Here is a 27,010-nt window from a genome sequence, read left to right as displayed (position 1 = left end):
CTTGAGGAGGCGATGAAGGTAGACCCGGTTTATGGCGTGGCAAGCCGTGTTCACAGCTTCCGACCAAAACCGCTCGGGCGTCTTGAACTCTCCAAGCATCGTCCTCGCCATGTCGATGAGCGTCCTGTTCTTCCTCTCTACCACACCGTTTTGCTGTGGTGTGTAGGGAGCGGAGAACTCGTGCTTGATTCCTTCCTCCTCAAGGTACTCCTCCACTTGAAGGTTCTTGAACTCGGACCCGTTGTCGCTCCTTATCTTCTTCACCTTGAGCTCAAACTCATTTTGAGCTCTCCTTAGGAAGCGCTTGAGGGTCCCTTGGGTTTCAGATCTATCCTGCAAAAAGAATACCCAAGTGAAGCGGGAAAAATCATCAACAATTACTAAACCATACTTACTTCCCCCGATGCTAAGGTAGGCGACGGGTCCGAAGAGGTCCATATGCAGCAGCTCCAGGGGTCTTGATGTGGTCATCACGTTCTTGCTGTGATGAGCATTTCCCACTTGTTTACCTGCTTGACAAGCTGCACAAGGTCTATCTTTTTCAAAAGTCACATTTGTTAGACCTAACACATGTTCTCCCTTTAGAAGTTTGTGAAGGTTCTTCATCCCCACATGTGCTAAACGGTGATGCCACAACCAGCCGATGCTAGTCTTAGCAATTAAGCATGCATCTAGACCGGCCTCCTCTTTTGCAAAATCAACTAAATAAAGTTTGCCATCTAGTACACCCTTAAAAGCTAATGAACCATCACTTCTTCTAAAGACAGACATGTCTACATTTGTGAATAAGCAATTATAACCCATATTACAAAGTTGACTAACGAACAACAAGTTATACCCGAGCGACTCAACTAAAAACACATTAGAAATGGAGTGCTCGGATGAAATAGCAATTTTTCCTAGTCCTTTAACCTTGCCTTGATTCCCGTCACCGAATATGATTGAATCTTGGGAATCTTTATTCTTGACGTAGGAGGTGAACATCTTCTTCTCTCCCGTCATGTGGTTTGTGCATCCGTTGTCGATAATCCAGCTTGAGCCCCCGGATGCATAAACCTGCAAGGCAAATTAGGCTTGGGTTTTAGGTACCCAACTCTTGTTGGGTCCTACAAGGTTAGTAACAATGGTCTTAGGGACCCAAATGCAAGTTTTATCTCCCTTGCATTTTGCCCCTAATTTCCTAGCAATCACCTTCTTATCCTTTCTACAAATTGCAAAGGAAGCATTGCAAGCATGATAAACTATAGAAGGTTCATTAATTATTTTCCTAGGAACATGAGCAACATTTCTCCTAGGCATATGATGAATGACATTTTTCTTAGGCATATCTCTACCATGCACATAGGAAGAACTTGAAGCAAACATGTCATTTGAATCATAGGCATTACAACTCCTATCATGATGAACATTTCTAGAAAATTTCCTATCATAAATAAATGCATGATTCTTTTGAGCACTATTAGCCATAGGTGCCTTCCCTTTCTCCTTTGTGAAAGTGGGAGTCCTTTGGCTTGTTAAGTTCTTGGCTTCCCTTTTGAAACCAAGCCCATCCTTGATTGAGGGGTGTCTACCAATAGTGTAGGCATCCCTTGCAAATTTTAGTTTGTCAAATTCATTCTTGCTAGTCTTAAGTTGGGCATTAAGACTAGCCACTTCATCATTTAATTTGGAAATGGAAATTAAGTGTTCGCTACAAGCATCAACATTAAAATCCTTACACCTATTGCAAATCACACCATGTTCTACACAAGAGCTTGATTTATTAGCTATTTCTAACTTAGTATTTAAATCAACATTAATACTCTTTAAGCTCGAAATAGATTCATGGCAAGTAGATATTTCACATGAAAGCATTTCATTTCTTTTAACTTCTAAAGCAAGAGAATTTTGTGCACTAACAAATTTATCATGATCTTCATATAAAAGATCCTCTTGCTTCTCTAACAATCTATTCTTCTCATTCAAAGCATCAATTAATTCATTGATCTTGTCAATTTTAGTTCTATCTAAACCTTTGAATAAGCTAGCGTAGTCTACTTCATCATCACTAGACTCATCGTCACATGAAGAAGCATACGTAGTGGTACTTCGAGTACTTACCTTCTTCTCCTTTGCCATGAGGCAGGTGTGGTGCTCGTTGGGGAAGAGAGCCGACTTGTTGAAGGCTGAGGCGGCGAGCCCTTCGTTGTCGGAGTCGGACGAGGAGCAATCCGAATCCCACTCCTTTCCAAGGTGTGCCTCGCCCTTTGTCTTTTTGTAGGTCTTCTTCTTTTCCCACTTTCCGCTCTTTCCTTGTTCCTAGTCACTATCATTTTCGGGACAGTTAGCAATAAAGTGACCAATCTTACCACACTTGAAGCAGGAGCGCTTTCCCTTCATCTTGCTCTTGTTGGGATGCTCCTTGCGACCTTTGAGCGTCGTCTTGAAGCGCTTGATGATGAGGGCCATTTCGTCCTCATTTAGCCCGGTCGCCTCTACTTGTGCCACCTTGCTAGGTAGTGCCTCCCTGCTACTTGTTGCTTTGAGAGCAATAGTTTGAGGCTCGTAGATCGGCATTGGGCCATTCAATGCATCATCAACATATCTTGCTTCCTTGATCATCATTCGCCCGCTTATGAACTTTCTGAGTATTTCCTCGGGCGTCATCTTGATGTACCTAGGATTCTCACGAATAGAGTTTACAAGATGAGGATCAAGGACAGTGAAAGACCTTAGCATAAGTCGGACGACGTCGTGGTCCGTCCATCTCGTGCTTCCATAGCTCCTTATCTTGTTGACCAGGGTCTTGAGCCTATTGTACGTTTGAGTTGGCTCCTCTCCCCTGATCATCGCGAACCTTCCTAGTTCGCCTTCCACCAACTCCATCTTGGTGAGCATGGTGGCGTCGTTCCCCTCATGCGAGATCTTGAGGGTGTCCCAGATTTGCTTGGCATTATCCAAGCCGCTCACCTTATTGTATTCTTCCCTGCACAAGGATGCTAAAAGAACAGTAGTAGCTTGTGCATTTTTATGGATTTGTTCATTGATAAACATGGAGTTATCCAAACTATCAAATTGCATTCCATTTTCTACTATCTCCCATATACTTGTATGAAGAGAGAACAAGTGGCTACGCATTTTGTGACTCCAAAATCCATAGTCCTCTCCATCAAAGTGTGGGGGTTTACCAAGTGGAATGGAAAGCAAATGAGCATTGGAATTATGCGGAATACGAGAATAATCAAAAGAAAAGTTTGAGTTGACTGTTTTCTTTTTCTCCTCGTATTCGTCGTCCTTTTGAGAAGAGGAAGATTCGTCGCTGTCGTAGTAGACAACCTTCCTGATGCGCCTCTTCTTTTTTCCGTCTTTCTTCTTTTGACTCGAGCCGGAGTCATTGACTTTGTCGTCCCTTGGCTCGTTGAAGATGGACTCCTTCTCATTGTCGTTGACCACCATCCCCTTTCTGTTAGGATCCATCTCTTCGGGCGATTAGTCCCTTCCTTGAAGAGGACGGCTCTGATACCAATTGAGAGCACCTAGAGGGGGGTGAATAGGTGATCCTGTAAAAACTAGAAACTTAAAGCCACAAACTTGATTAAGTGTTAGCACAACAAAATAAAGTGGCTAAGGAGAGCTCTTGTGAACCACAATTGACACAATGAGAACAAGCACAAGAGACACAGAGATTTATCCCGTGGTTCGGCCAAGTACAACACTTGCCTAGTGCACGTTGTGGCGTCCCAATGGACGAGAGTTGCACTCAACTCCTTTCAAGTGATCCAATGATCAACTTGAATACAATGGTGTTCTTTTTCCTTTACTCTTTCCCGTTTGCGAGGAATCTCCACAACTTGGAGCCTCTCGCCCTTACAATGAGATGATCACAAAGAAGCACAGATGTAAGAGTGGGAAGAGCAACGCACACAAGCCTCAAAGCACGAGCACAAACATGCACACAAGTCACAACTTGAGCTCTAAAATCACACACGGAGTTCTCAACTCAAGAGGAGCTCAAATTGCTATCATAACGAATCAAATGCGCTAGAGAGATGTCTTGGTGCTAAGAGATGATCAAAGAATGATTGGTGTTCTCCTCCATGCGCCTAGGGGTCCCTTTTATAGCCCCAAGGCAGCTAGGAGCCGTTGAGAGCAATCCAGGAAGGCAAATCTTGCCTTCTGTCGACTGGTGCACCGGACAGTCCGGTGCACCACCGGACACTGTCCGGTGCAGATTTCTTTCCTATTCTGGCGCAGCCGACCGTTGACGATTTGGAGCCGTTGACGCACCGGACAGTCCGGTGCCCCCTTCAGACCGTTGGCCCGGCCACGCGTAACGCGCGGATTGCGCGACCAACCATTGGCTCACCGGACAGTCCGGTGCACCACCGGACAGTCCGGTGATTTTTAGCCGTACGCCGCCATCGAGTTCCCGAGAGCGGCCAGTTGACCTGCGCTAGCTTGGCGCACCGGACACTGTCCGGTGCACCACCGGACAGTCCGGTGCACCCAGACTGAGCAGAGTCTTGGCTGCTCAAGCCAAGTCTTTTCCATTTGTCTTTTCTCTGATTCTAGCACTTAGACAAATATGTTAGTACACAAAAACCAATGTACTAAGTCTAGAATCATACATTTGTATTGATTTGCACTTTGTCCACCATTTGTCATAGTTTAACACACAACCATTTGTGTTGGACACTTAATCACCAAAATACTTAGAAATGGCCCAAGGGCACATTTCCCTTTCAGTTTGCCCCGCCTCCCCACCAGGGGGATCTGGGTCAATCCTCTTCTTATCCTCCGCCCCAGGATCCTTCAGGAAGCTATCCTCCCCCAGCTCAGTCTGGGGAAGAACACTTTGCAACTCATCTGGCGCATCAGTTCTTTGGTCCGCCTCCTCCTCAGTGGTGATGTGTGCCTGGTGGTTCTCTCCCTTTTGGTGCTAGTTGCCAAAAAGGGGGAGAAGGATTCTCATCTTCGCAGTACTTTTAATTTATGTAATGAACACTTGGTCTGTAATAATTATTCATCTGACTTGTGATGCATGTGGTGATGGCTTAGAGCCACAAACTTTTTAATGATGTGATGTGATGACCTTATTGTAATAGCCAGTAATAACACTTCATATCTTATGCTATACAATGATGGACTTGTTTGTATGCTATTCTTTTTATCATCACATCTTAATATACTTCTGTTGCATCCCTCAATTTTTTTGTGTACTGGGTTGGTTGTTCACTCTCTCTAAATATGTTGCAAATTGACATATCAAGTCAATATGAATATCACAAAACTCATGCACCTATTTAGGGGGAGCTGCACATACACAAGTACTTATAACTCGCCAGTGTTCTTACTTTTTAATTTTTATCTCTACTCTAGTTTGTTTTGGCATCAATCACCAAAAAGGGGGAGATTGTAAGTGCAATCAACCATAATTGAGGGTTTTGGTGATTAAATGACCAAACAAACAGAGATTCTAACAAGTTTGCTCCTAGCATGTACACAGTTATTCTACAGACAGGAGAAGCACAGATCTTATGAGCATAAAAATGTAAAGCACAGCGGATTTAAATTCTACATCATATGGCGTGCTCCAAGTGCTTGGAAACAACGACAGTGTTCATTTTATAATTCTTGAGTTATAGGAATCGTCGTTCAATTAAGAGGGATCCGCAATGGTTAAGTAAGTTATGTAATGAGCTAAGTTCAAAATCCTTCAAAATCATCTTAGAGAACACTTTTCTAGATCATGAATGCCTTTGTGAAAAACCACTTTTACTTCCCACAAGAGTTCCACCTTTGTTCACTTCAAAATGTTCAAAACTTGCTCTTCAGCCTCTGAAACCGGTTCAACCGGACCTGAAACCGGTTCAACCGGTTTCTAGACTGTTTCTCTGCCATCCCTGCTCTGACCAGTCTGACAGTCAGAGCTGTCAGAAAAGTCATATGCAGATATTTTTGGGAAACCAGTTCAACTGGATTTTTCCCCGACTCAACCGGTTTTTGATCCGGTCGAGTCTCCGGCTGAGTAGATCAGTGAACCGAGATCTTCCTGGTGGAAACCGGTTCAACCGGTTTGCAAATCGGTTCAACCGGTTTTTGGATCTTTTCTCCCAACGGATGCCAGCTTTTGGGGGATCCTTTAAATACCCCCCACACTCTCTCTCTTCATTACTTCTGCTCTCTCCACGATTTCTCAGCTGACCAAACCACAAACAAATGCATTCAATTCACATCTCACACCCGATATCGCATCTCCTTCAATTGCTTGAAGGTTCCTTGGTGTGAGGTGAAGTCGATCTAACGCGCTGTCAATTTCATCTTGATTCTCCCATTCTCTTTGTTCTTGAGCTCATTGCAAACTTAACCTTGTGCGGATTTGTTACTCTTGGAGCCTTGTGTTCCTTGACGGTTAGAGGTTGCTTGGGAGTCTCCAAATTTGTGGACGACCCCAAGAAGTTTGTATTACCCACTCTTTGAGCAAATTTGAGAAAATATTGCCTTGACCTTGGTGGTCGGCTTGTGGAGGATTAGGGTTGGAAAAGACCCGGCCCTTTGTGGGCTCCTCAACGAGGAGTAGAACACCTTTGTGGTGGTTGTCGAACCTCGGGTTAAATCGCGTGTTCTTGTGCGTTCTTGTTAAGTGCCTTAAATTGTTGGTTGGTTTATATTCATCTATTTGAGCGGATTTTCTGTAGGGCAAGTCATTAGCAAAATCTTTCACTACTTCGTCATATTTGTTTAACTGATTATTTAATCTAAGTTGAGTAGGTTCAAACTTGTTCAGTTGTAAACAAAATCAACTGAACCGGTTTGCACCAGTGCAACTTTAATTTGACATATCTCGAAGTTTTTAGTGAAAAATTTCAGGTGTAGCCTATTCACCCCCCCCCCTCTAGGCTACTTTCAGTTATGGATTGATTTATTATAAAAGAATCGCAAGTATCCTCTGATAATCATTCACTTGATCAAGACCCTGCAATTGGTAATAACGTTGTTATTAATGATACTATAAATGATCAGACAGAGGCAGAGAATAATGTTGAGATTGAGGATATTATTATTGATGTCGATGATTCTTTTCATCCTGATATATTTGATCCAAGATATTGGGATTCTCTTGATTCTAAGCAGATTGATATTTTAGCGCAAAAGGGTCCTAGAAGGGACTTATCAATTCAGAAAGGTCCGAGAGATAAATATTCTAGAAGGTTTTCTGCATTATTCTATAATAGAATTCTACCAAATGGAGAACTTTGTGATAGAGATTGACTTGTTTATTCTAAGGAATTTGACAGAGTCTTTTGCTTTGGTTGTAAATTGTTTCCGAAAGGTCATCGGAAAGGTCAGTTGGCAAATGACGGGTATAATGATTGGATACATCTTGGCGCTAGGCTTAAAGAGCATGAGACAAGTCCTGATCATAATTTGAGTATGGTCACTTGGTATGAATTGCGCAATAGATTGGCAAAGGATGACACTATTGATAAAACTGTCCAGCAACAACTTGAGAAAGAAAAGGACCATTGGAGAAAGGTTTTTATTTAGAATTGTTTGCATTGTAAAGTTTCTTGCCAAGCATAATCTAGCCTTTCGTGGTTCTAATAGTAAGTTGTATGATGATAGCAATGGGAATTTCTTGGGCTTAGTAGAGATGTTGGCTGAATTCAACCCAGTTATTCAAGAACATGTTCATCGTATTACAAATGAAGAAACTCAAGCTCATTATCTTGATAATAAGATTCAGAATGAGTTGATACACTTGCTTGCTTCTGCTATTAAGTCTGAAATTATTAAGAAAATAAAGAGGGTAAAATAATTTTCTATAATACTTGATTGTACCCCTGATGCAAGCCATCAAGAACAAATGTCCTTAATAATAAGATATGTGGATTTATCTTCAAATCATGCCAGCGTTGATGGTGCTATTGATAAAGTGCAAGTGTTGATTTCTTTCTTCAAAAATTATAGAGAAATTGGTTTCTTAGAAGCATTACAGACAGCCAAAGACATTGCACATGAGATGGATATTGACACATCTTTTCGTAAAAGACGGGAGATTAAAAGAAAGAGACATTTTGATGAAAACCCTGATGAGGCAAATATTGCTACACAGTCTGCAGAGGAATCATTTAGAATCACCTATTTTCTACCTATTGTTGATCAAGCAGTTTCCTCACTTACAAGGAGATTTGAACAGTATCAAGGCTATCAGAAAATTTTTGGATTCTTATTTAATTCTGAAGTATTGCAATCATTAGATAATGAGAGCCTACATTCTTCTTGTGATAATCTGAAGACTACCCTAAACAAAGAGGGACAATCTGATATTGATGCTAAAGAATTGTATGCGGAGTTGAAGTTTCTTCAGAATTTCATTCCAAAAGAAAAGATGGGGCCTATGGAAATTCTAAATTTTTTAAAGCTACATGATTCTTTTCCTAATGCAAGTATTGCTTTCAGAGTTCTATTGACCATTCCTGTGACTGTTGCTTCAGCAGAACGAAGTTTTTCTAAACTGAAACTATTGAAGTCCTACTTACGTTTTACAATGACACAACAAAGACTTACTGATTTAGCCACAATAACACTTGAGAGGGAATTGTTGGATAAGATTGAATATGATCATATTGTTGAGGAATTTATTTCAAGGAACATAAGGAGAATGAAGTTGTTCAAGTAAAATTTATGTAACCAAGAGTTTAATAGGTATGCTTTTCATAAAATTTATTTCTATGTTGTATTATAATATTTATATTATTATACTGTTAGTTTTTAGTGATTTTGTAAAAAAAGACATCTATTCGATAATTTTGTACAGGGCCTCACTTTTCCCGGCACAGCCCAGGACAATAGTTTCACGTTTGGTTGAGTCCTTGCGGTGAGATCGGCTCAGGCCTCGTTCGACTGTGCCGGAACGACATCGAACACGGTCGGTTCCACCCGGAATTATTTGATCTGGATTTAAATCAGAATCAATCTAAAATGGTTGTTCGGATAGACCTGTTCCGTAATGAAACCAAACCATTCTAGAATGAAACCAGGCCTTTTTACCCACTCAACAACTTGGATTAGAGCCACACCTATAATCACCTGGAATCAAACCAAACCAACCCTTTATAGGTTTTAGTGAACCACTCGGATCCACTCTATCCGGCTCAGATTGAAAAAATATACCTGTCTTCGAGTTGTCTTCGAGTTGGAACAAACGAACGCGGCCTCACTTGGCTTTGACTCTCATAACTCATCATAGTTATTGCTACTTATTCTCGGATATAGTAAATTCTAGTTTTTTTAAGATAGCTTAAGGAAACGCTTAAATGACATATGTACACATGTATTATTCCAGTTAAGCTCTGTCCGACCCTCTCGTACTCGAGCTCGATTTTCCCTTTCCTTCCTACTACCGACCGACCATCCGTCCGTTCCGTCCGTCGCTGCCGCAAGTATAAGTAGCGGCCGCAGATCGCCGCGCGCGTTCAAGTAGGGGGGCCATTTCTAAATTCAGGCAAAGCGCAAACGCCGGGCCGCCGCGTAGTAACATCCATCCAACCAATCCGTTCCATTCCTACGCCGGCTCGGAGACACACACACACACACACACACACACAGAGGGACCGTCCCCTTCCCGTCGCGCGTCGCCTCTCGCCTGCTAGTGCCTGCCCACCCCGCCTCCATCGATCGATCGATCGGCGTTACGCACGCGTCGTCAAGCAGGTACCGCTCCATCGACGACGGCTTCCCTGTTTCTCGATCGCGCACTTCGTTTTTTAGGACCTCACCTCACCTCACGAGCGAGCCCGCGCGCGGGGTTGAGTATTGATCTGCCCTTTGCCGTGGACGCGTGGGTTGCGATCACGCAGTTTTGGTTTTCTCTCGTTCCTCATGATCACGGTTTAGAATTTCTTCTGTGCGCTCCTGCAGGCAGTACATGAGTTTCTAGTGCCCTCCCTCCTCTCTCTAGTCATATTTCCGCGCAATGTCGAATGCAAAAGCGGTGCTTGAACCTGCATTTCAAGGAGCTGGCCATAAACCGTATCCTTACTGCTGCTGCTACTACTAGCAGATGCATCGGCCACCTTATTCTTTCTTTTTTTTTCTTTTTGGTTTGCATTCCATTCCACGCATGGATTCTCTTTTTCTCTTCATTTTGTGTGTACATGCCACCTTAACTTGGACACAGAGGAACAGAGATATGGAGGATCGAGGATTTCAAGCCAGTCCCTCTGCCAAAATCAGATTACGGCAAATTCTACTGTGGGGATTCATACATAGTTCTGCAGGCAATAATTTCAACATTTCCTCTCTTTTTTCTCTCTCTCTCTAGATGCATCTCTTGCATTTTTTTTATACTAATGCATCTGTCGTCCCCCCGTTTTTTAGACGACGTGCAAAGGAGGTGCTTATCTTTTCGATATCCACTTCTGGATCGGGAAGGATTCTAGCCAGGTAGGTCGGATTCTCTATGCTACGATTGACATTTCACACGCCCACTTCTCCAAACCGTTGCTGCTACCACGCAGGATGAAGCTGGAACCGCCGCGATCAAGACGGTTGAACTCGACAGCATGCTTGGAGGTCGCGCGGTGCAGCACAGGGAACCACAGTGCTACGAGTCCGACAAATTCCTCTCGTATTTCAAGCCATGCATCATACCCATGGAGGGTGGTTTTGCCTCTGGCTTTAAGAAGCCAGAAGTGGACAAGTTCGAAACGCGGCTGTATATTTGCAAAGGGAAGAGAGCTATCAGAGTTAAAGAGGTGCATCGGTGTTCCACCTCCTTGCTTCCTATATGTTTCATCAAGTATTTAAAGTCAATCCTAATGATGGCTTCTTCACTCAGGTTCCCTTTGCTCGCTCGTCGTTGAACCATGACGATGTCTTTATCTTGGACACTGAAAATAAGATATATCAATTCAACGGCGCCAACTCCAACATTCAGGAAAGAGCCAAAGCGTTGGAGGTGATCCAACATTTGAAGGAGAAATACCATGACGGAGTGTGTGCTGTTGCAATTGTCGGTGAGATGACAATGATACAATTTTCATTTCATACATGTAAAATGTCAGCAAGTAAACACACACTTATACCTTTCTTGCCTTAATAATAGACGACGGGAAATTGCAAGCAGAATCAGATTCAGGAGAATTCTGGGTCGTTTTTGGAGGCTTTGCGCCAATAGGGAAGAAAGCAGTAAGTGATGATGATGTTGTTCTTGAAACTACATCACCAAGGCTTTTCAGGTATGTACTTTTTATGAGTGTACAATTAGCTATATTTGATCTTCTGATTTTAATTGTCGGTGCTTGTTCTTAACCCCTAAGAGCTGCAAAGTTTTCCTAATGATCCTTTCAAGTCACTTATCGTGGTGAGTTCAATTAAGAAAGGCAAATAAAATATTTGTGTCAAACTTTGCCTAATGCATTGGCAGCAAGGGATCACTGAACTGGGTGTGGGCTGTGGATGGTTGGGATGGGCCTTACGTAAATTACTTATCGTCCTGCATTGCATAGTCTAGTGTATAAGCACTTCTATGAAGTTTTTTCCCTCTGGATCGTATGAGAGCTGCTTATCATTGCATTAAGAAGAATAACTTAGAGAAATACAATGAACCCAAGACTCACACCTCGCACCCCCTGTACAGAAACATTTGTCTTTGATTAAGTATTACAACACGACTAAACAGAAGTACAGAACTGCTAGCCTACTACTTATATAAATATTCCAATAATTTTATTCGCCGTTTCCTCAAAAAAACTTTATTCTTTATTGTTAATTTTTACGTTTGCAGTATTAGTAACGGCCAACTGAAGTTAGAAGACACTGTTCTTACAAAATCAATTTTGGAGAATACCAAATGCTTTTTACTTGACTGTGGGGCTGAGCTATTTGTGTGGGTTGGTCGGGTAACACAGGTAGAGGACAGGAAAGCTGCCAGTGCGGCAGTTGAGGTAAACCTACATCCCAAGTTTATTGCTTTCTTGCTTTGTTCAAAACATATATCTTATCTAAAAGTTACCTCCTGTAGAAATTCATTATTAAAGAAAATAGACCAAAGACAACAAGAATAACTCAAGTGATTCAAGGTTTTGAGAATCACACATTCAAGTCTAAGTTTGAGTCATGGCCAGTAAGTAACACGGCAGGGAGTGCCAGCACGGAGGAAGGCCGAGGGAAAGTTACAGGTACAATATTTTATTTATTAGTATTTAAACAATTGACCTTTTATCATTTATTATTAACATCTATGTTCTATCAGCACTCTTGAAGCAGAAAGGTGTTGATGTCAAAGGAATATCAAAAACTAGTGTGCCAGCAGTAAATGATGAAATTCCTCCACCTTTGCTAGATGGTGGTGGAAAGCTCGAGGTTTTGCTGAACTTAATCACATTTTCCTACCAAGTACAATAGTGAATGCAATGTAGAAATGAAATCACAAGCAATCTATGCATATTTCAGGTTTGGTGTATTAATGACAGTGTGAAGATTGCTCTTCCAAAGGAAGAACTTGGAAAATTCTACAGTGGAGACTGTTATGTTGTTCTCTACACTTATCATTCTGTTGACAAAAAGGAAGAGTTCTATCTAACTTACTGGATTGGGAAAAATAGTGTACAGGTAATTGTCATTTAAATATAACAGTACATGCTTAATATGTAGGGCACTGAACTTTATTGCTCTGCATCTTCCGTCGAACCCCATTATTGGACTGCATTTTTATTATTTTGCTTGTCATAGTCACATTGCCAACTGAACCTGCTTAATAAATTTTTTTTGTGAAGCTGTTTCTCATGAATTCTTTTCACATCCAAATTGAAGCTATTATTGCACACTTCTGTTTAAAATAATGATGGTCCTTACACATTTGTGTGTCCTGTAATTAATATATAAGCCTTGATGTACTTAACATATACAAGGGTTCATGGTGGACCCAGTGTCCATGCAACTGAGCTGTGACATATATAAACTTACTCTTTGTTTATTTAATGTAGGAAGATCAAGAGTCCGCTTTTCAAATAGCTAATACAACATGGAATTCTTTGAAAGGAAGACCTGTCCTGGTACTGTATTTATATTTTGAATTTTTGATTATGCATAAAATATGCCCTGTGGATGAGTTTCATATCTTATTTGTGTTATTGTAGGGTCGCATTTATCAAGGAAAAGAACCACCACAATTTGTTGCTCTTTTCCAGCCAATGGTTATTCTTAAGGTATGATGCTCGCTGTGATTATGTCATGTATAGTGAGTTAATGATAAATGTGTGCTGGTCTGCAAAGAACTCATATTGGAGCATTCTGCATTCTATGGAAATGAAAAATGTTTTGTAACGTTACTCCAGAAATTACCAGAATGTATTTGATAAATCATGCAGGGTGGTACCAGCTCTGGTTATAAGAAATATGTAGAAGAGAAGGGTCTGAAAGATGAAACATATTGTTCTGATGGCGTCGCTCTCATTCAAATTTCTGGAACAGCAGTTCATAGCAATAAAACAATTCAAGTTGATGCGGTATCTCTTACATCTACATGTTCTTATAAATATATGTTGACTTCCATTCAGAAAAGCATCCTGAACATTTAAGTTAATGAGAAAAAGTAGGCAATAATACTTAAGCACTACCCGTCATGCCTATCATCCATTACACCTGTGGCATGGATTAAAAATGGGTCATAACAATTTTCTAGGTTTGCGTTGCTTTTATTAAGTCTCGAGGCTCGAGAACTTTTGCTCTTATACTCTTATAGCATATCAAGTCTTATGCATCTATCAGTTTGTTCAAAATCCTAAGCTATGGAAAATGAAGTGTGGAAATGGAACTAATGCTGGATGGAATCGCTATGTTCTCATTATGGCATGCATACTAGCATCCTCTCTCTTTTAAAAAAAAATTGATTTTCTTGGCCAGCATTCTTAATTAAAGAGTAAATGGATGAAAACAAACTTTATCCTTGTTTGTATAGCTAATAAAAACTGCACTGTAAATAACTTAAAAGAGTTCAACTTTTTACTCCCTTGAACTAATTGTTCTTTGATTTTCTAGGTCCCAGCATCCTTGAGTTCCACAGATTGTTTTGTTTTGCAATCTAAAAACTCCATTTTTGTATGGAATGGAACTTCAAGTTCTGTTGAACAGCAACAGTGGGCTTCTAAAGTTGCTGAATTTCTGAAGGTATGGAACAATGGAACCAAATTTGACATTTTTTTCACGCATGGTAACCTTGGTATGGGGCGTCAGTTAAGGACCAACTGCCCATAATATTAATTAGGGTTTGTTCGGTAAAGGGTGGATTAAGGGGGATTGGAGGGATTAAATCCCTCCCTGTTCAAAATTGAATAAGAAGGGATTGAATCCCCTCAATTCTCTTCAATCTCCCTGCAACCGAACAGAGCCTTAGAGGAATCGGATCAGTTAGGGATACGATTATATTTAGGTCAATTAGAGATAGGATTGAATATAATTTGTTAGGATTTGATTGGTCCTTTTAAAGGACCAATAATCCTCTATGTACGAAGGGAGATGTAAAAGAAGTAAAGAAGAACAATTAATTCTAGATCTCTCAATATTCTAGTTTCCCTCCAATCTGACTTTGCCTTGCTATCTCCTAATGAACTCGAGTTCATAACTGTTAGAGTAGATGTACTGACCAATTTAACTCAAAAGCTTAAGTTGTTGGAAAAATCAATTTAACTCAAAAGCTTAAGTTGTAGGGAAAAGGCAGGCAACCCACTTATACACTTAAACATTCTCACTCACGTGCAAACAGAGATGGAAAATAAAGGGGCGAAGGCACAAATGAAGCCTCTGGTAGGATTCAAACTCGAGACCTTTAGCTTTGATGCCATGTTAGAGTGGACGCACTAACCAATTTAAGCCAAAAGTTTAAGCTATTGGGAGAAGATAGGGAATCCACTCATACACTTCAACAATAATAACTCTCTTCCCAACTTTGTCACACATTTGACTATATTTCTTCAAAGTAACATTGCCAAAAAATATTGAATTATAGTGACATCAGTATATTTTGATTCTGAATGTAATTAACTATATTTTAATATTTATATTGACTGAATGCTTGATTTTAAAAAATGATTGAATGCAATACTTTAAATCATGGGCTAAGATATTTAGCTATGGGATCCTTCAAAAAATGATTGAATGCAAGAGCTATTTCATTTAGCGATAACATGAAATTCTTAATTAATTATATATGGAAGCATTTTGCAAATTAAAGTCCTATCAACATAAATAACTAAATGCATGTACAAGCTCTATTACTTAACATTAATCATATCAATCAACATAGAGAACATGCTTCCACATCCGTTAGTTAACATTGATCATATCAATATATTATGCATAACACTTGTATTTAATATGAGGCCCTAAGGCCAGTATATATACACATGTACAGGAGAGTAAATATGCTCTAAACCTCTTATACAGTGGAAAATACATAAAGCATAGGTATGCATCTATATACATCTAACACCCTTCCCCTCAAACTCAAGGTGGATCGACCACATTGAGTTTAGAGAGATAGAACCGACGCTAAGCTCTGGTTTGTGCCTTGGTGAAGAAATGAACCAACTCAAGCTCTAAAGAAACATATCGAAGAACAATGACATCATCCTGAACCTAAGCTTGTGCATAAGAAGCATCAACATCAATGTACTTACTAAGCTCATGCTTTACCGGATCATGGGCAATACTAATAGCACCAATGTACATATACACCAAAATCAGCAAGCAACCACCGTAGCCAAGTCACCTCTATCGTCGCAAGAGCCATAGCACACAATCAGCCTCTGTACTTGAACGAGAAACTGCTAGCTACTTCTTAGTCTTCCAAGCAATGAGAGAACCATCAAGAAAAACACAATAGACAGAAAGAGACAGATAATCTGAGGAATCACTAGCCCAAGTCGCATCACAATAGTCATGAAGCTGCAAGGAGCTAGAGTGAGGAAAGAACAGTTGACGAGAGATAGTTCCACGAAGATAACGTAGAACACAAAAAACATGACTATAGTGAAACCGCGTGAGAGCAGAAACAAACTAACTCAGAATATGTATAGAATACAAATGTCATAGCGAGTAACACTAAGGTAGACAAGACTACCAACAATGTGACGATAGCGAGTAGGACCCAAAAGAGGCTCACCATCAGTGGCACAAAGACAAACATTGAGGTTCATGAGAGTCTCAACAGTGTGGTGATAAGTAAGAGAAGCCCGATCAAGAAGCTCCTGAATGTATTTCTCCTGAGAGAGATATAAGCCCTCCAGAGTAGAGGGCACCTCAATCCCAAGGAAATACCAAAGAGGACCAAGATCAAACATAAGGAACTGCTCACTAAGACGCGCCTTCACAAAGGCAATTTACTGAGAATCATCCCCTGTAATAATCATGTCATCAACATAAATGAGAAGAAGAGTCCTAACACGAGATGAAGTGTGCACGAACAGAGTACGATCATGAGCACTGGCAGAAAAACCAGCATAAATGACCACAGAAGCAAAATGCTTAAACCAAACACGAGGGGCCTGTTTGAGGTCATAAAGGGAACGACGAAGGCGACAAACCATGCCTTTAGAAACAGGATATCCAGATGGTGGCTACATATAAACCTCCTCACACAACTCACCATTAAAAAAAGGCATTCTTGACATCAATCTGAGAGATGGACTACTGTCGAACATAAGTCACAGCAAGGAAGGTGTGAACAGTGGTCATACGAGCGACATGAACAAAAGTCTCATCATAATCACGTCAATGTTCTTACTAGGAACCATGGGCAACAAGACGAGCCTTATAATGCTCAAGAGAACCATCAAAGCGGTCCTTAACCTTATAGACCCACTTGCAGGTGATAGGCATGAGGAACAATCTCTGAGTGCTAGTAAGCTCAAGAGTAGCAATTTCCTTAGACAACCCCAAGTTGCCATTCAAGATGAAGAATATCTCAGCATAAGAAGTTGGCTTAGAAAGAACAAATCTGACAAAACCCTACCATATAACAGGGCTAAAACCATAGCGATCTATAGGCTGACGAGTGTGAAGACCATGACGAGTAATCAGCTCAGGAGAGCTATCACTAGAAGAAGATGGTCCAGCTGAAGAAGATGAATCATCAGGAGAGGCTAAAACATCAAGAGAAGAGGGCACACTAGAGGAAGGTGAGCGAGAAGAAGTCAAAAGACTGCATCGTGTATAGAATATGCCACATGAGTCTTGAAAGTGTAGTTAGGAATCAGAACAAAAGTCTATGAATAAGACATAGACGGTGCATAGCAGGAGACACACAGAGTCAGGGATAGATGGGAAAGACAAGGTCAATGAAGGATGCAGAGGAAATATCTTAAGAGGGGTGAGGATAGAAAGGATGAGTCTCAATAAAGACAACATCTTGAGAAATCTGCATCTAACGAGCAATTGGATCTCATCAGCGATACCACTTATACTCAGCATTGTACCTAAGGAAGACACACTCAATGGACTGTACAGACAACTTAGAATGCTCACGATCCGCAAGAAGCACATAACACACATACTAAAAAAGATGAAGGCTGGAGTAATCAGACATCTTGCCACAAAGGCACTCAAAAGGAATGCCTCCCTGAAGAGCGGAAGAGTCAGTCAAGTAAGTAGCGGCAGAGAGCCTCAACCCAGAAGTGAGGGGAACGGGAACAACAAGCATGAGAGCGCAAGCGGTCTCAAGAAGATGGCAATGCTTGTGCTCAGCAACATCGTTCTGAGATGAGCACCAAGACAAGAAAACTGAGCCAGCGTACCTTGCGCATCAAGAACCTTGTGAAGAGCCCTAAAAAGGCATACTCCTGCAGAATCAACACGAAATACATGAATAGATGTATCAAATTGAGTGTGAACCATAGCAGAGAAAATCTTATAGATAGATAAAGCCTCACTACGATTTTTCATAAATTAAATTTATGTGTGACGAGAAAATAATCTATAAAAATAGTATAATATCGATGTCCCCTTTTGAATCAAAGGGAGCCAGACCTCATACGTTTGAGTGAACAAGATCAAAAGGACGCTTAGACACAAACTCACTAGAATGATAAGGCAACTGAATTTTCTTGTCTAAACGACAACCCTAACACTGCGCTAAGGACTCATGACCAGAAACCTAACCTAGAAGACCACGATGAATCCGAGTAGATAAGTGAGAGCTACAAAGATAACCTAAACGATGATGCCACTAAGGAAAGGATGACATGGATGAAGCAACTAAAGCAGAGCCGACAGAACTGACAAGGGCGCCGAAAGGAAGATGAAGCTAGTCAAGCTCCCAAAGGCGCTAAGAGTCATGGCAGCCAGGGCTAGTACGAACTAGGCAACCCGTGGAACGATCCTGAAAGTAACAAAAATCAGGATCAAGAATAATATGACAGTCATGATTAATAAGCTAACCGGCAGTCATAAGCTGCATGGTAAAGTTAGGAACATAAGAAACATCAGTAACATGAAACGATGTAGATAAAAGATTGCTCTGTCCAGCAACAGGCAATGGGGAACCATCGGCTATATGAACAGTTAGAGAACAGTACAGAGTTCGGATGGAAGAAAGATGGGTGAAATAAGGAGTCATATGAAAAAAAGCACCAGAGTCAAGAATCTAGGCATGAGTACCTAGAGTGAAATGTGGTCCCTCAGTAGAAGAGTGAGAAGTAGTAGCACAACCTGTCGAAGCAAAAGATTGAGTTACTAAACCAACGACTTTAGGCAGTGTAGAGGCAACAAGACAACAAAGGAGCATGAGCATCTCCTGGGTATTTGAATCAGTAGAACTTCTCTGAGAACCTCCAGCAGCAGAGCTGCTAGTAGTCCGTGAAGAACGACGAGCAGCTCGCAGACTCTTCTTTAACAGAAATACTCCACATGTCCATCATGTTCACAATGATCATGATGAAGACCACTGCCCCCTCTTGTATAAGAAGAAGGTGTCGATGACAACAACAACGACGGGGAAGCAACAGGCTGTGAAGGCGAAAGCAAAGACCGAGCAACCAAAACTGAAACCAAAGAAGACAACAAACCAAATAAGACAACAAACCAGTTGTACGAAGATGAGTCTTCTCATTGTGAACATCATAAGAGCATCCATCAAAGACACACAAGTATGACGAGCAAGTATCTGGGTACGAAGAGGCTCAAATTCATCATGCAGAAGGGTTAAGAAGATATCTGTGGACCAAGAGTGTCAAGCTGATGCTAGACAGTAGACATTTGGTTGTAGAACTCATCGATAGTATAATCATCTTGTCTTAAGGACTACTTCTAACGAATACCAACAAGATAAGTAGAGTGGCCACGCTCATAGCGATCACAAAGAAGGATCCACATCTGATGAGAACTGTCACACTCAATAAGCTATGTAGCAAAGCGATCCTCCATACTAGCGGTGAGAATAGAACCAACTCGAGCATCTTTATCCAGTCATATCCTATATACACTACACTGAGTCTCATATGATGCCAACTGATCATCATAATCTGCAAGCAGCTGCTCTTTAGTCTTAGGAGTTACCCTGTCTGATATCACAGGTTGGGCAGGAGCCTTAGGACAAGACGGGAAGGGAAGCTCGCTAGTAAGAAAATCCAAGAAACAAAGACCCCACATATGCTACCACATACAATTAGGGGGTGGTAATAAACTCTTAAATTTTACGCTATGAAATTTAAGGATCAGATTAGATTCTATTTCTATTCATTTTTGAACTAATTTTTTTAAAGGCTCAAACAAAGTGTGAAGAAGCATTTAGATCGTGATCTATTACCACCCCTACATACAATCTAAACATAATGTCATCTCCAGCAGATTCACTATCTCATGCCTTATTTCAAACTTTACTATGTAAACAGTGTCATCTACAGTTTCACATCCCCTATTTTACATGATCCACCAAAAACAACCTACTAGTTGATACCATCAAAGATGAGATGACACCATAGCTGATCAACAACAATTAATATACGGCAAGAGCGTAGGAGAAGCTGAACCAACTACAGTTTTTAGTGAAGGGAATATGCCTGGTGCACATGTGATGCACATGAACTAACAAAGTTCACAAAAAAAAACATACATATTCTTTTCACTTTACTCCTACTATATACAAAATTTCAAGTTCAAATTTGTTATATTTTAGTTGTAATAAAAAAAAGAACATTTTTAGCCGGTTTTCTAATTTAAACTTGTTAGAAATTTTATCTTTTTTATTACAACGACCGAATTAATTATCCTCATCGAGAAACTTAGACTACTTTAGACTACTTAAGTAGAAAAGATTTGAAAATCATGGCATGGGTCTCCTTTTTTTCTTTCTTTAGAGTTTTCTATATGCACAATTTCTCGATGTTTCGATGAGAATTTCTTGACTTTCCATATATAGAAAGAGATAGACTATAAATGACATCTCTTATGTCAATAAGACCAAAGGAGCTAAAGTATAATGAATTTGAACTTGAAATTTGTATATAATATGAACCAGATATATTCCCTTCGCTAAAAACTGTAGTTTGCTCAGCTTCCCCTACGCTCTTGTCGTATATTACGCACGACTTGGCGAGTTCGCCCGAGTCAGCCGAGCCTGCTGGAATATAATATAAGTGAATTGTCAACCTATCCTATTAGCTTAAGCTTTTAGGTTGAATTGGTTGGTACATGCAACTTAATATGGTATCAGAGGCAGAGGTAACGAGTTCGAATCCTGGTTAGCACAATTAAATAAAATAATTGTTGCTCGCTCTTGTTCCACGTCTGAGATCCAAGAGAGGCTTGACGTGAGGGGGAGTGTTGGAATATAAGGGTGCGTTTGGTTGCATGTATAAAGAGGGATGGAATGAAGCGGCCACGTTTTCTATAGTGTTTGGTTGAGAGTCAAACGGGGGCGAGGTGAACACCAGAGTGATTTTTGGGGGCGGCGTGATCCAAAAAAATTAAAGAGACGGTGGTGCCCCGACTCATCCTACTTTGACTTCAAACCAAACACACCGTAATATAAATGAATTGTCCACCACTCTTATTAGCTTAAGCTTTTAGATTGAATTGGTTGGTACATGCAACTTAATAGAGCCAAACCGAGTGGAACAGCAGGGGTGGCACACGTGACACGACACGCGTAGGCGCAGCAACAGGGGCGGCGCGCGACCGACGAAGGGGAGCACACGGCGTGGTGGAACCCACACCACACCGTTGCAGAAGAGCCCGAGGATATGTGTCGTTCGTGCACCGAGCGGAGAAACAGGGGGGTGAGCGACGAGCTGCGCCGACGCAGAGGAGGGAGCGGACGTGGAGCTTGCGCTGACGCAGAGGAGCGCGATGAGATGCACTGCGTCAGTCACGGATGATGAGGCGGCGGACGCGGCGGCCTGGATGAAGCAGTGCGGTCGCCGGTTGGAAAGCCGCTGAGATGTGAACAAAACCGCAGCGAGCAGGTAAGTGCGTAGGAAAGAAACCCTAACCCTAATTTTTGGCTCTCATACCAATACCATGTTATGAATATCACTTGTATTCAATATGAGGCTCGCCAGTATATATAAGTACATAAAGGTAAATATGCACTAAGCCCCTTATACAATGGGGAAATACAAAAGGCACAGATATGCATCTATATACATCTAACACAATCAACGTACCCACAACTGCAATTAATATCATATTCATTCAATATTCAATGTCCAATAATTCAATAATTGCTCAATGGTTTATTAAATTAGTATAATGTCAGGAACCTAATGGAGAGACACATATTATATATTGTTTTAGAGTAGAAAAAAATCTACTTAGCCCCCAAATTTATTGGTAGTTCTCTACTCCATCCCTTCACCTATAAAACCATGTATCCTACCCTTTAAACTATTGAGAACTGTCTAAATGGTTGACTATATAACCCACTCTCAACTATAAAACTTTATATTGAGCATCTAATAATGCTCAAATAGCCCTCTTGGATGGTCTTGTTGGGCCGTTTAGATATCGCATCCCACCACACTGGCCTAAGCACCCATGCTTGCACGCAAACCCTATTGGTTGTCTCCCTCTCCCTACTCTTTCCAAGCTTGCGCCATCTTACCATGAGCACCACATTGTCTCTTGTTCCATGTCACGTCACTTCTCGAGACATATTGAGCTCTTGCACTGCATCTTCGCCCTTGTCATCTGGCTTCTCCCACATCCTCACCCCTTCTCACTCTCTTGTGGCTACCTAAAAAGCTAAATGACAATTGGATGGATGATGTGGTGCTTGAGTTTAATATCATCGATGATTGATAGGAGCTGAACCAAGAGACAATATGTCGCATGCTGCTTATTGGGCGGTGGGCCAGCCTAGAAAGAGTAGGGAGGTGAAGGGAAGGAATGGACCTATGTGCATAGGTACTTAGGCCAGTGTAGCGGTGTATGGTATCCAACAACCCTACAAGATCATCAGGTGGTCATTTGAACATAATTAGATACTTGGTCATATTTTTAGGTTTTATAGTTGAAGGGCTATGTAGTCAACCCTTGATATGTTAGAGGATTATGTAGGTTTTTTAGTATGCCATGTTAGGGAAACTACCTTAGGGGGTTATTTATACGGGTTTCAATAGTTTAAGGCGCATAATACATGGTTTTATAGGTTGAGGTCATGAAATAGACAACCATCAATAGGTTGGGTGCTTAAGTCAACCCTTTCCTTTAGAGTAAGGTATGAATTTTTGCCTCAGTCATGATTAGTGGTGCTAAAGCTATTTCATAGCTAAGACAAATAGTGGTGTTTAGTAGAGCTAGAGCATCTTTAGCGGCAATAGTGGAACAATTGACAATATCATAGTGTACTTAGCAGTAGTCAGTATACCCTATAAAAAGTTATAGTGGGCTATTTAGAACCTTGATGGCATATGACAATCAAAATGATTAATGTATAACAATGGAGACATTTTTGAAGTTTGAATGTCTTATTTTTGGTTGGAGGTACTACCTCATCACTACGGAAAAAAACATTTCTTCTCTACCACTTAGTAGATTGGTTGGGAGTGGATATTGAGAAGGATTTTAGAATATATTTTTCAAGTTTATTTGCAGTTTTGTGCTTCTTTATTGGAGTATTATGGTCAAACTTATGGAAAACCTGTTTTGAGAACAATTCTGAAAGATGAATTTGTTGAGAGCTGCTAACAGAATGATCTTTAGGATAAAATTTCATCATGCTGGAAGGTAATAGTTGTATGCACAAATACTGGTGTTTTCTCACTGTTGTCTAATTTAAGGTCTATTCATGATCCAACGAAGTTACACAGAACTACACTGGTTGCTGAATCCTCCTTCCTCGAAAGCACTTGATTCTGATAAAATTGGAAGTTACTGACATTTCTTATCCTGCCACTATTACTCACTTACATTATTTGTACCCCCAATCGTACAGACCGGTGTTGCTGTCAAACATTGTAAGGAGGGCACTGAGAGCTCTATTTTCTGGTCTTCTCTTGGTGGAAAGCAGAGTTATACAAGTAGAAATGTTGTACCTGATGTTGTTCTTAGAGAACCTCATTTGTATACCTTCTCTCTTAGGAATGGTTAGTAGTCAAACCTTCTATTCACAGTGTTTCTCAATCTTACCACATTCTGGGTTTTATGCATAGCGACCCTAATGTTTTGTTTTCATTTTTTGGTTTCAACCGCGATAACATCATCACCATTTATCAGGGAAGCTGGAGGTTTGTTGCTCTATTGATTTGATCCAAATTGGTTGTGTTCCAGTAATCTTGTTTTTTTAGAAAAAAAAATACTGAAAGCTCACTTGTACGCAGGTTACTGAAATTTTCAATTTTTCACAAGATGATTTGTTGACCGAAGACATGATGATACTTGATACACACTCTGAGGTTTTTGTCTGGATGGGTCAGTGCGTGGAGACAAAAGAAAAACAGAAAGCATTTGACATTGGCCAGGTAGGTACCAAGTGTTAACCTTTCTGTTTTTGGTTGGATCACTATCTTCCAAATCCTAGCAACGATTGCTTCCCTCCCAGAAATACGTACAAAATGCCGTGGCCTTTGAAGGAATTTCTCCTGATGTGCCTCTCTATAAAGTCAATGAAGGGAATGAACCTTGCTTCTTCAGGACATTCTTCTCCTGGGATAGCACACGGTCCCTGGTATGCTCTTAGATATTTACTTTTGTATTTTATAAGTTCAGCTTTTCGTTTAACTATGTATTTGTATCGGACGGCTGATGTTTTGAAGGTTTACCTTTTTTCACTTAATGGTAGCATCAACTTTGTAGAGACAGAAAGCTTTGCCATCTTCCTAGGTTTCAGTACCTTTCAGCTCAGCTTGTTGGAAACAATTTTATGAAAACCGCGGACTTATTTCCATTGTCTTTTACCAACTTCTCCTGAGTTACACTAGTTAGATCATTGAAGTCCGTGGGTCGATGAAACCTCGTCACTACTCGCTAGCCTAGGCTCGAAGGCTGGCATAAAATTTTAAGAACAAAATTAGGGTCATGCTATTCAAAAGTGAAAATAATATAAAAGGAGAACATATATTTGTGAACATTCAAAAGGGCAGGATATTTATTCTAGTAGGACATTACCGTGATTACCTGGAATATTTTTGTGTGTTGGGGGGTGGGGGTCAGAGTGGGAAGGGAGTGAATTGTTTTTTTCTTCATATGTCCAATAGATTCTACTATTTTTGGGCGTACTTTTGTTTTCTTTGCTTGCGGTAAAGCTTTTTTTTGAACGAAATGCTTGCGGTAAAGCTGATACGTGTCATCCTTGAAACAGGTTCATGGAAACTCTTTTGAGAAGAAACTTTCAGTTCTTTTCGGAATGCGTTCAGAGGTAAGTCCACTTTTGCTATTCAATTTACAAAGCGTGATACTCATATGGTTTTTCCATCTCTCTCTATCTCTCTCTCTTGCTTCATGCCTTTTTAACTCCTTGCAGGGTGGCAATAAGAGCTCAGGTGATGGTGGACCAACTCAAAGGGCATCAGCCTTGGCAGCTCTTTCATCCGCATTGAATCCATCGTCGCAAGGAAAACAGGTACGGTTAATAATCTCCTCCGTTCCGTTCCAAAAATACTAATAATTCCCTTCCCGTTTTTCCTTATCAGCTAACCACCAAATCCTGTGGGTTTTCAGTCAGATGAGAGGCCCACAAAACCCAGCAGCACACAGGCGCAGTCTCATTCAGGCCAAGGGTCACAGAGAGCCGCTGCTGTTGCAGCACTTTCCAATGTTTTGACTGCAGAGGGATCGCACAGCCCCCGCCACAGTAGGTCGTCCCCAACAGCAGGTTAGACTTGCCAGCCTGAATTTGATTTGCGGTTTCCCCTTTTCTTTAGGAAGATAACAAAACTAGAAGCGTGTCCTAAGCTCCCACCGATATTGTTCCTGTGATGCTAGTAGTTCCGGTAAATAATATTGAGCATTTTTTTTACCACCGGCATGTGCTTCGTTTTATTTTTGTAGAAGAGTAAAAAAAGGGTCTGGGGATGTGTTTTAGTTTGTTCACTGTTTTTATTCGAGTTTTTACTCATCATAATGAATAGGATTCGCTTAGTAGCCGGCAAGGAAGTAGGTGAAGATGAACCGAGGAGAACTCTGTGATTGTTTTCTTTTTTACCCCCTAGCTTTGGTGCCAAAGGTTGACGATACCTTCACTTGATGCAGATGCTGAGAAGACTGAATTAGCTCCTGCTTCTCCTCACCAGTTGGAAACAGGGCCTGCAGAAGATGTCCGGACAGAGCCTGATGTCTCACAGGAACAAACTGCTAACGAAAACGGAGGCCAGACCACCTTTAGCTACGACCGCTTGGTATCAAAGTCTACTGACCCTGTCAGTGGGATAGACCACAAGCGCAGAGAGGTTTGTGATTCCCACTGCTTCCTTGAGAAAAGCTCTCTATCTCTCCTATTACCTCATTTCGTTGTGTGAGGGCTGAGTGGTTTGTCGTAATTACACATGTTCTATTTTATCACAACTGATGGCTGCCTCTTCTCTGCATTGAGTGCATTACATGTTATGTTTATGGGTTTCCAAAGGCTTAAGTCCATGTTGCTTCTGCAGACATATTTGGTGGACAATGAGTTCGAGACCGTGTTTGGCATGACCAAAGAGGAGTTCTACGAGCAGCCAAGGTGGAAGCAAGAGTTGCAGAAGAAGAAAGCTGATCTTTTCTGAACTCACACACACGGCTAGCTACGAATAAAAGCCCTCCCCGTTGCGCGACCCTTTCTCTCTCCACGGCTGTCGTCCAGCATTCTCACCATGCTCGTTCCACGGATGCGTGATCACCAGCAGCTTTATCCGTGAGTTGTATACTCTTTATCTGCACACGTTTTGGGCGCGTTATATATATTATTATTATTCCCCTAGCCCCTCCATTATTCTGGAGTCCACGTTCTGGAAGTTGACCTTTCACGTGTTTCTTTTTGTAATCATTAAAAATCAATTTGTTCAGATGTCATTACCAGTGAGATTTTCGTATGTAATGATGCACTGGCACCAAGGTGTATGGAACATTTTTTTTTTTTTTGCTATAAGACTTGAGCTTCTATTGTTCTGGCGGTGTTCTACTCGTCTAATTGAAGGATCCCCGGCCTCCTCGTTGCTCATGTTTGTCTCACGGAATTTCATCAGCAGAATGCATCTTGCTAGTGCTACCTGGCAGGGCAGGACCTCCTTTACCGGAAGGACAGATCTGAACCGTAGAAATCAGTTGGCCAGTGCCTCTGCCCACTCAGGCTTTGTTTAAATATTTCCGTATTCACCTCAATCCATATATATTGAGATAAATTAGAGTGTATCATAATCCACCTCAATACAAACAGGCGCCATTGCGCCAACTAGTGAGGTTCACTGCCCGCTTCATATTTCAGTCGGAATTCTGAGCGACCAGTTAAATTTATTGGAAGTCCCGAAGCAGTGGAAGGAAAATGGCGGTGCATAGCAGGGCAAAACGACTGAATTCACATATCTGGAAAGCCAAGACAACCGATTCCAGTCCTGCT

At 41.1% G+C, this 27,010-nt stretch overlaps 1 protein-coding gene across 1 annotated transcript; it reads left to right on the top strand.

Moving 5' to 3' along the window:
- Window positions 1–9,459: 9,459 nt before the first annotated feature.
- On the top strand, window positions 9,460–26,614 carry LOC103639123 (villin-2). The gene is made up of 24 exons (XM_008661919.3): window positions 9,460–9,696; window positions 9,904–10,014; window positions 10,163–10,262; window positions 10,363–10,428; window positions 10,503–10,739; window positions 10,823–11,000; window positions 11,090–11,222; window positions 11,771–11,930; window positions 12,008–12,164; window positions 12,239–12,348; window positions 12,439–12,597; window positions 12,972–13,040; window positions 13,125–13,193; window positions 13,356–13,493; window positions 14,026–14,154; window positions 23,414–23,564; window positions 23,695–23,705; window positions 23,799–23,939; window positions 24,020–24,145; window positions 24,779–24,835; window positions 24,941–25,039; window positions 25,138–25,291; window positions 25,669–25,865; window positions 26,067–26,614. Exons 2-24 carry the CDS (start codon window positions 9,959–9,961, stop codon window positions 26,178–26,180), a joined length of 2,811 nt encoding a protein of 936 aa, XP_008660141.1. The 5' UTR covers window positions 9,460–9,696; window positions 9,904–9,958; the 3' UTR covers window positions 26,181–26,614.
- Window positions 26,615–27,010: the final 396 nt, after the last annotated feature.

Source organism: Zea mays, chromosome 9, assembly GCF_902167145.1.
Source record: "Zea mays cultivar B73 chromosome 9, Zm-B73-REFERENCE-NAM-5.0, whole genome shotgun sequence".
Classification (NCBI taxonomy): Eukaryota; Viridiplantae; Streptophyta; class Magnoliopsida; order Poales; family Poaceae; genus Zea; species Zea mays.
Note: the sequence above shows the minus strand (reverse complement) of the source record. Positions and strands in the feature narration are given on the sequence as shown.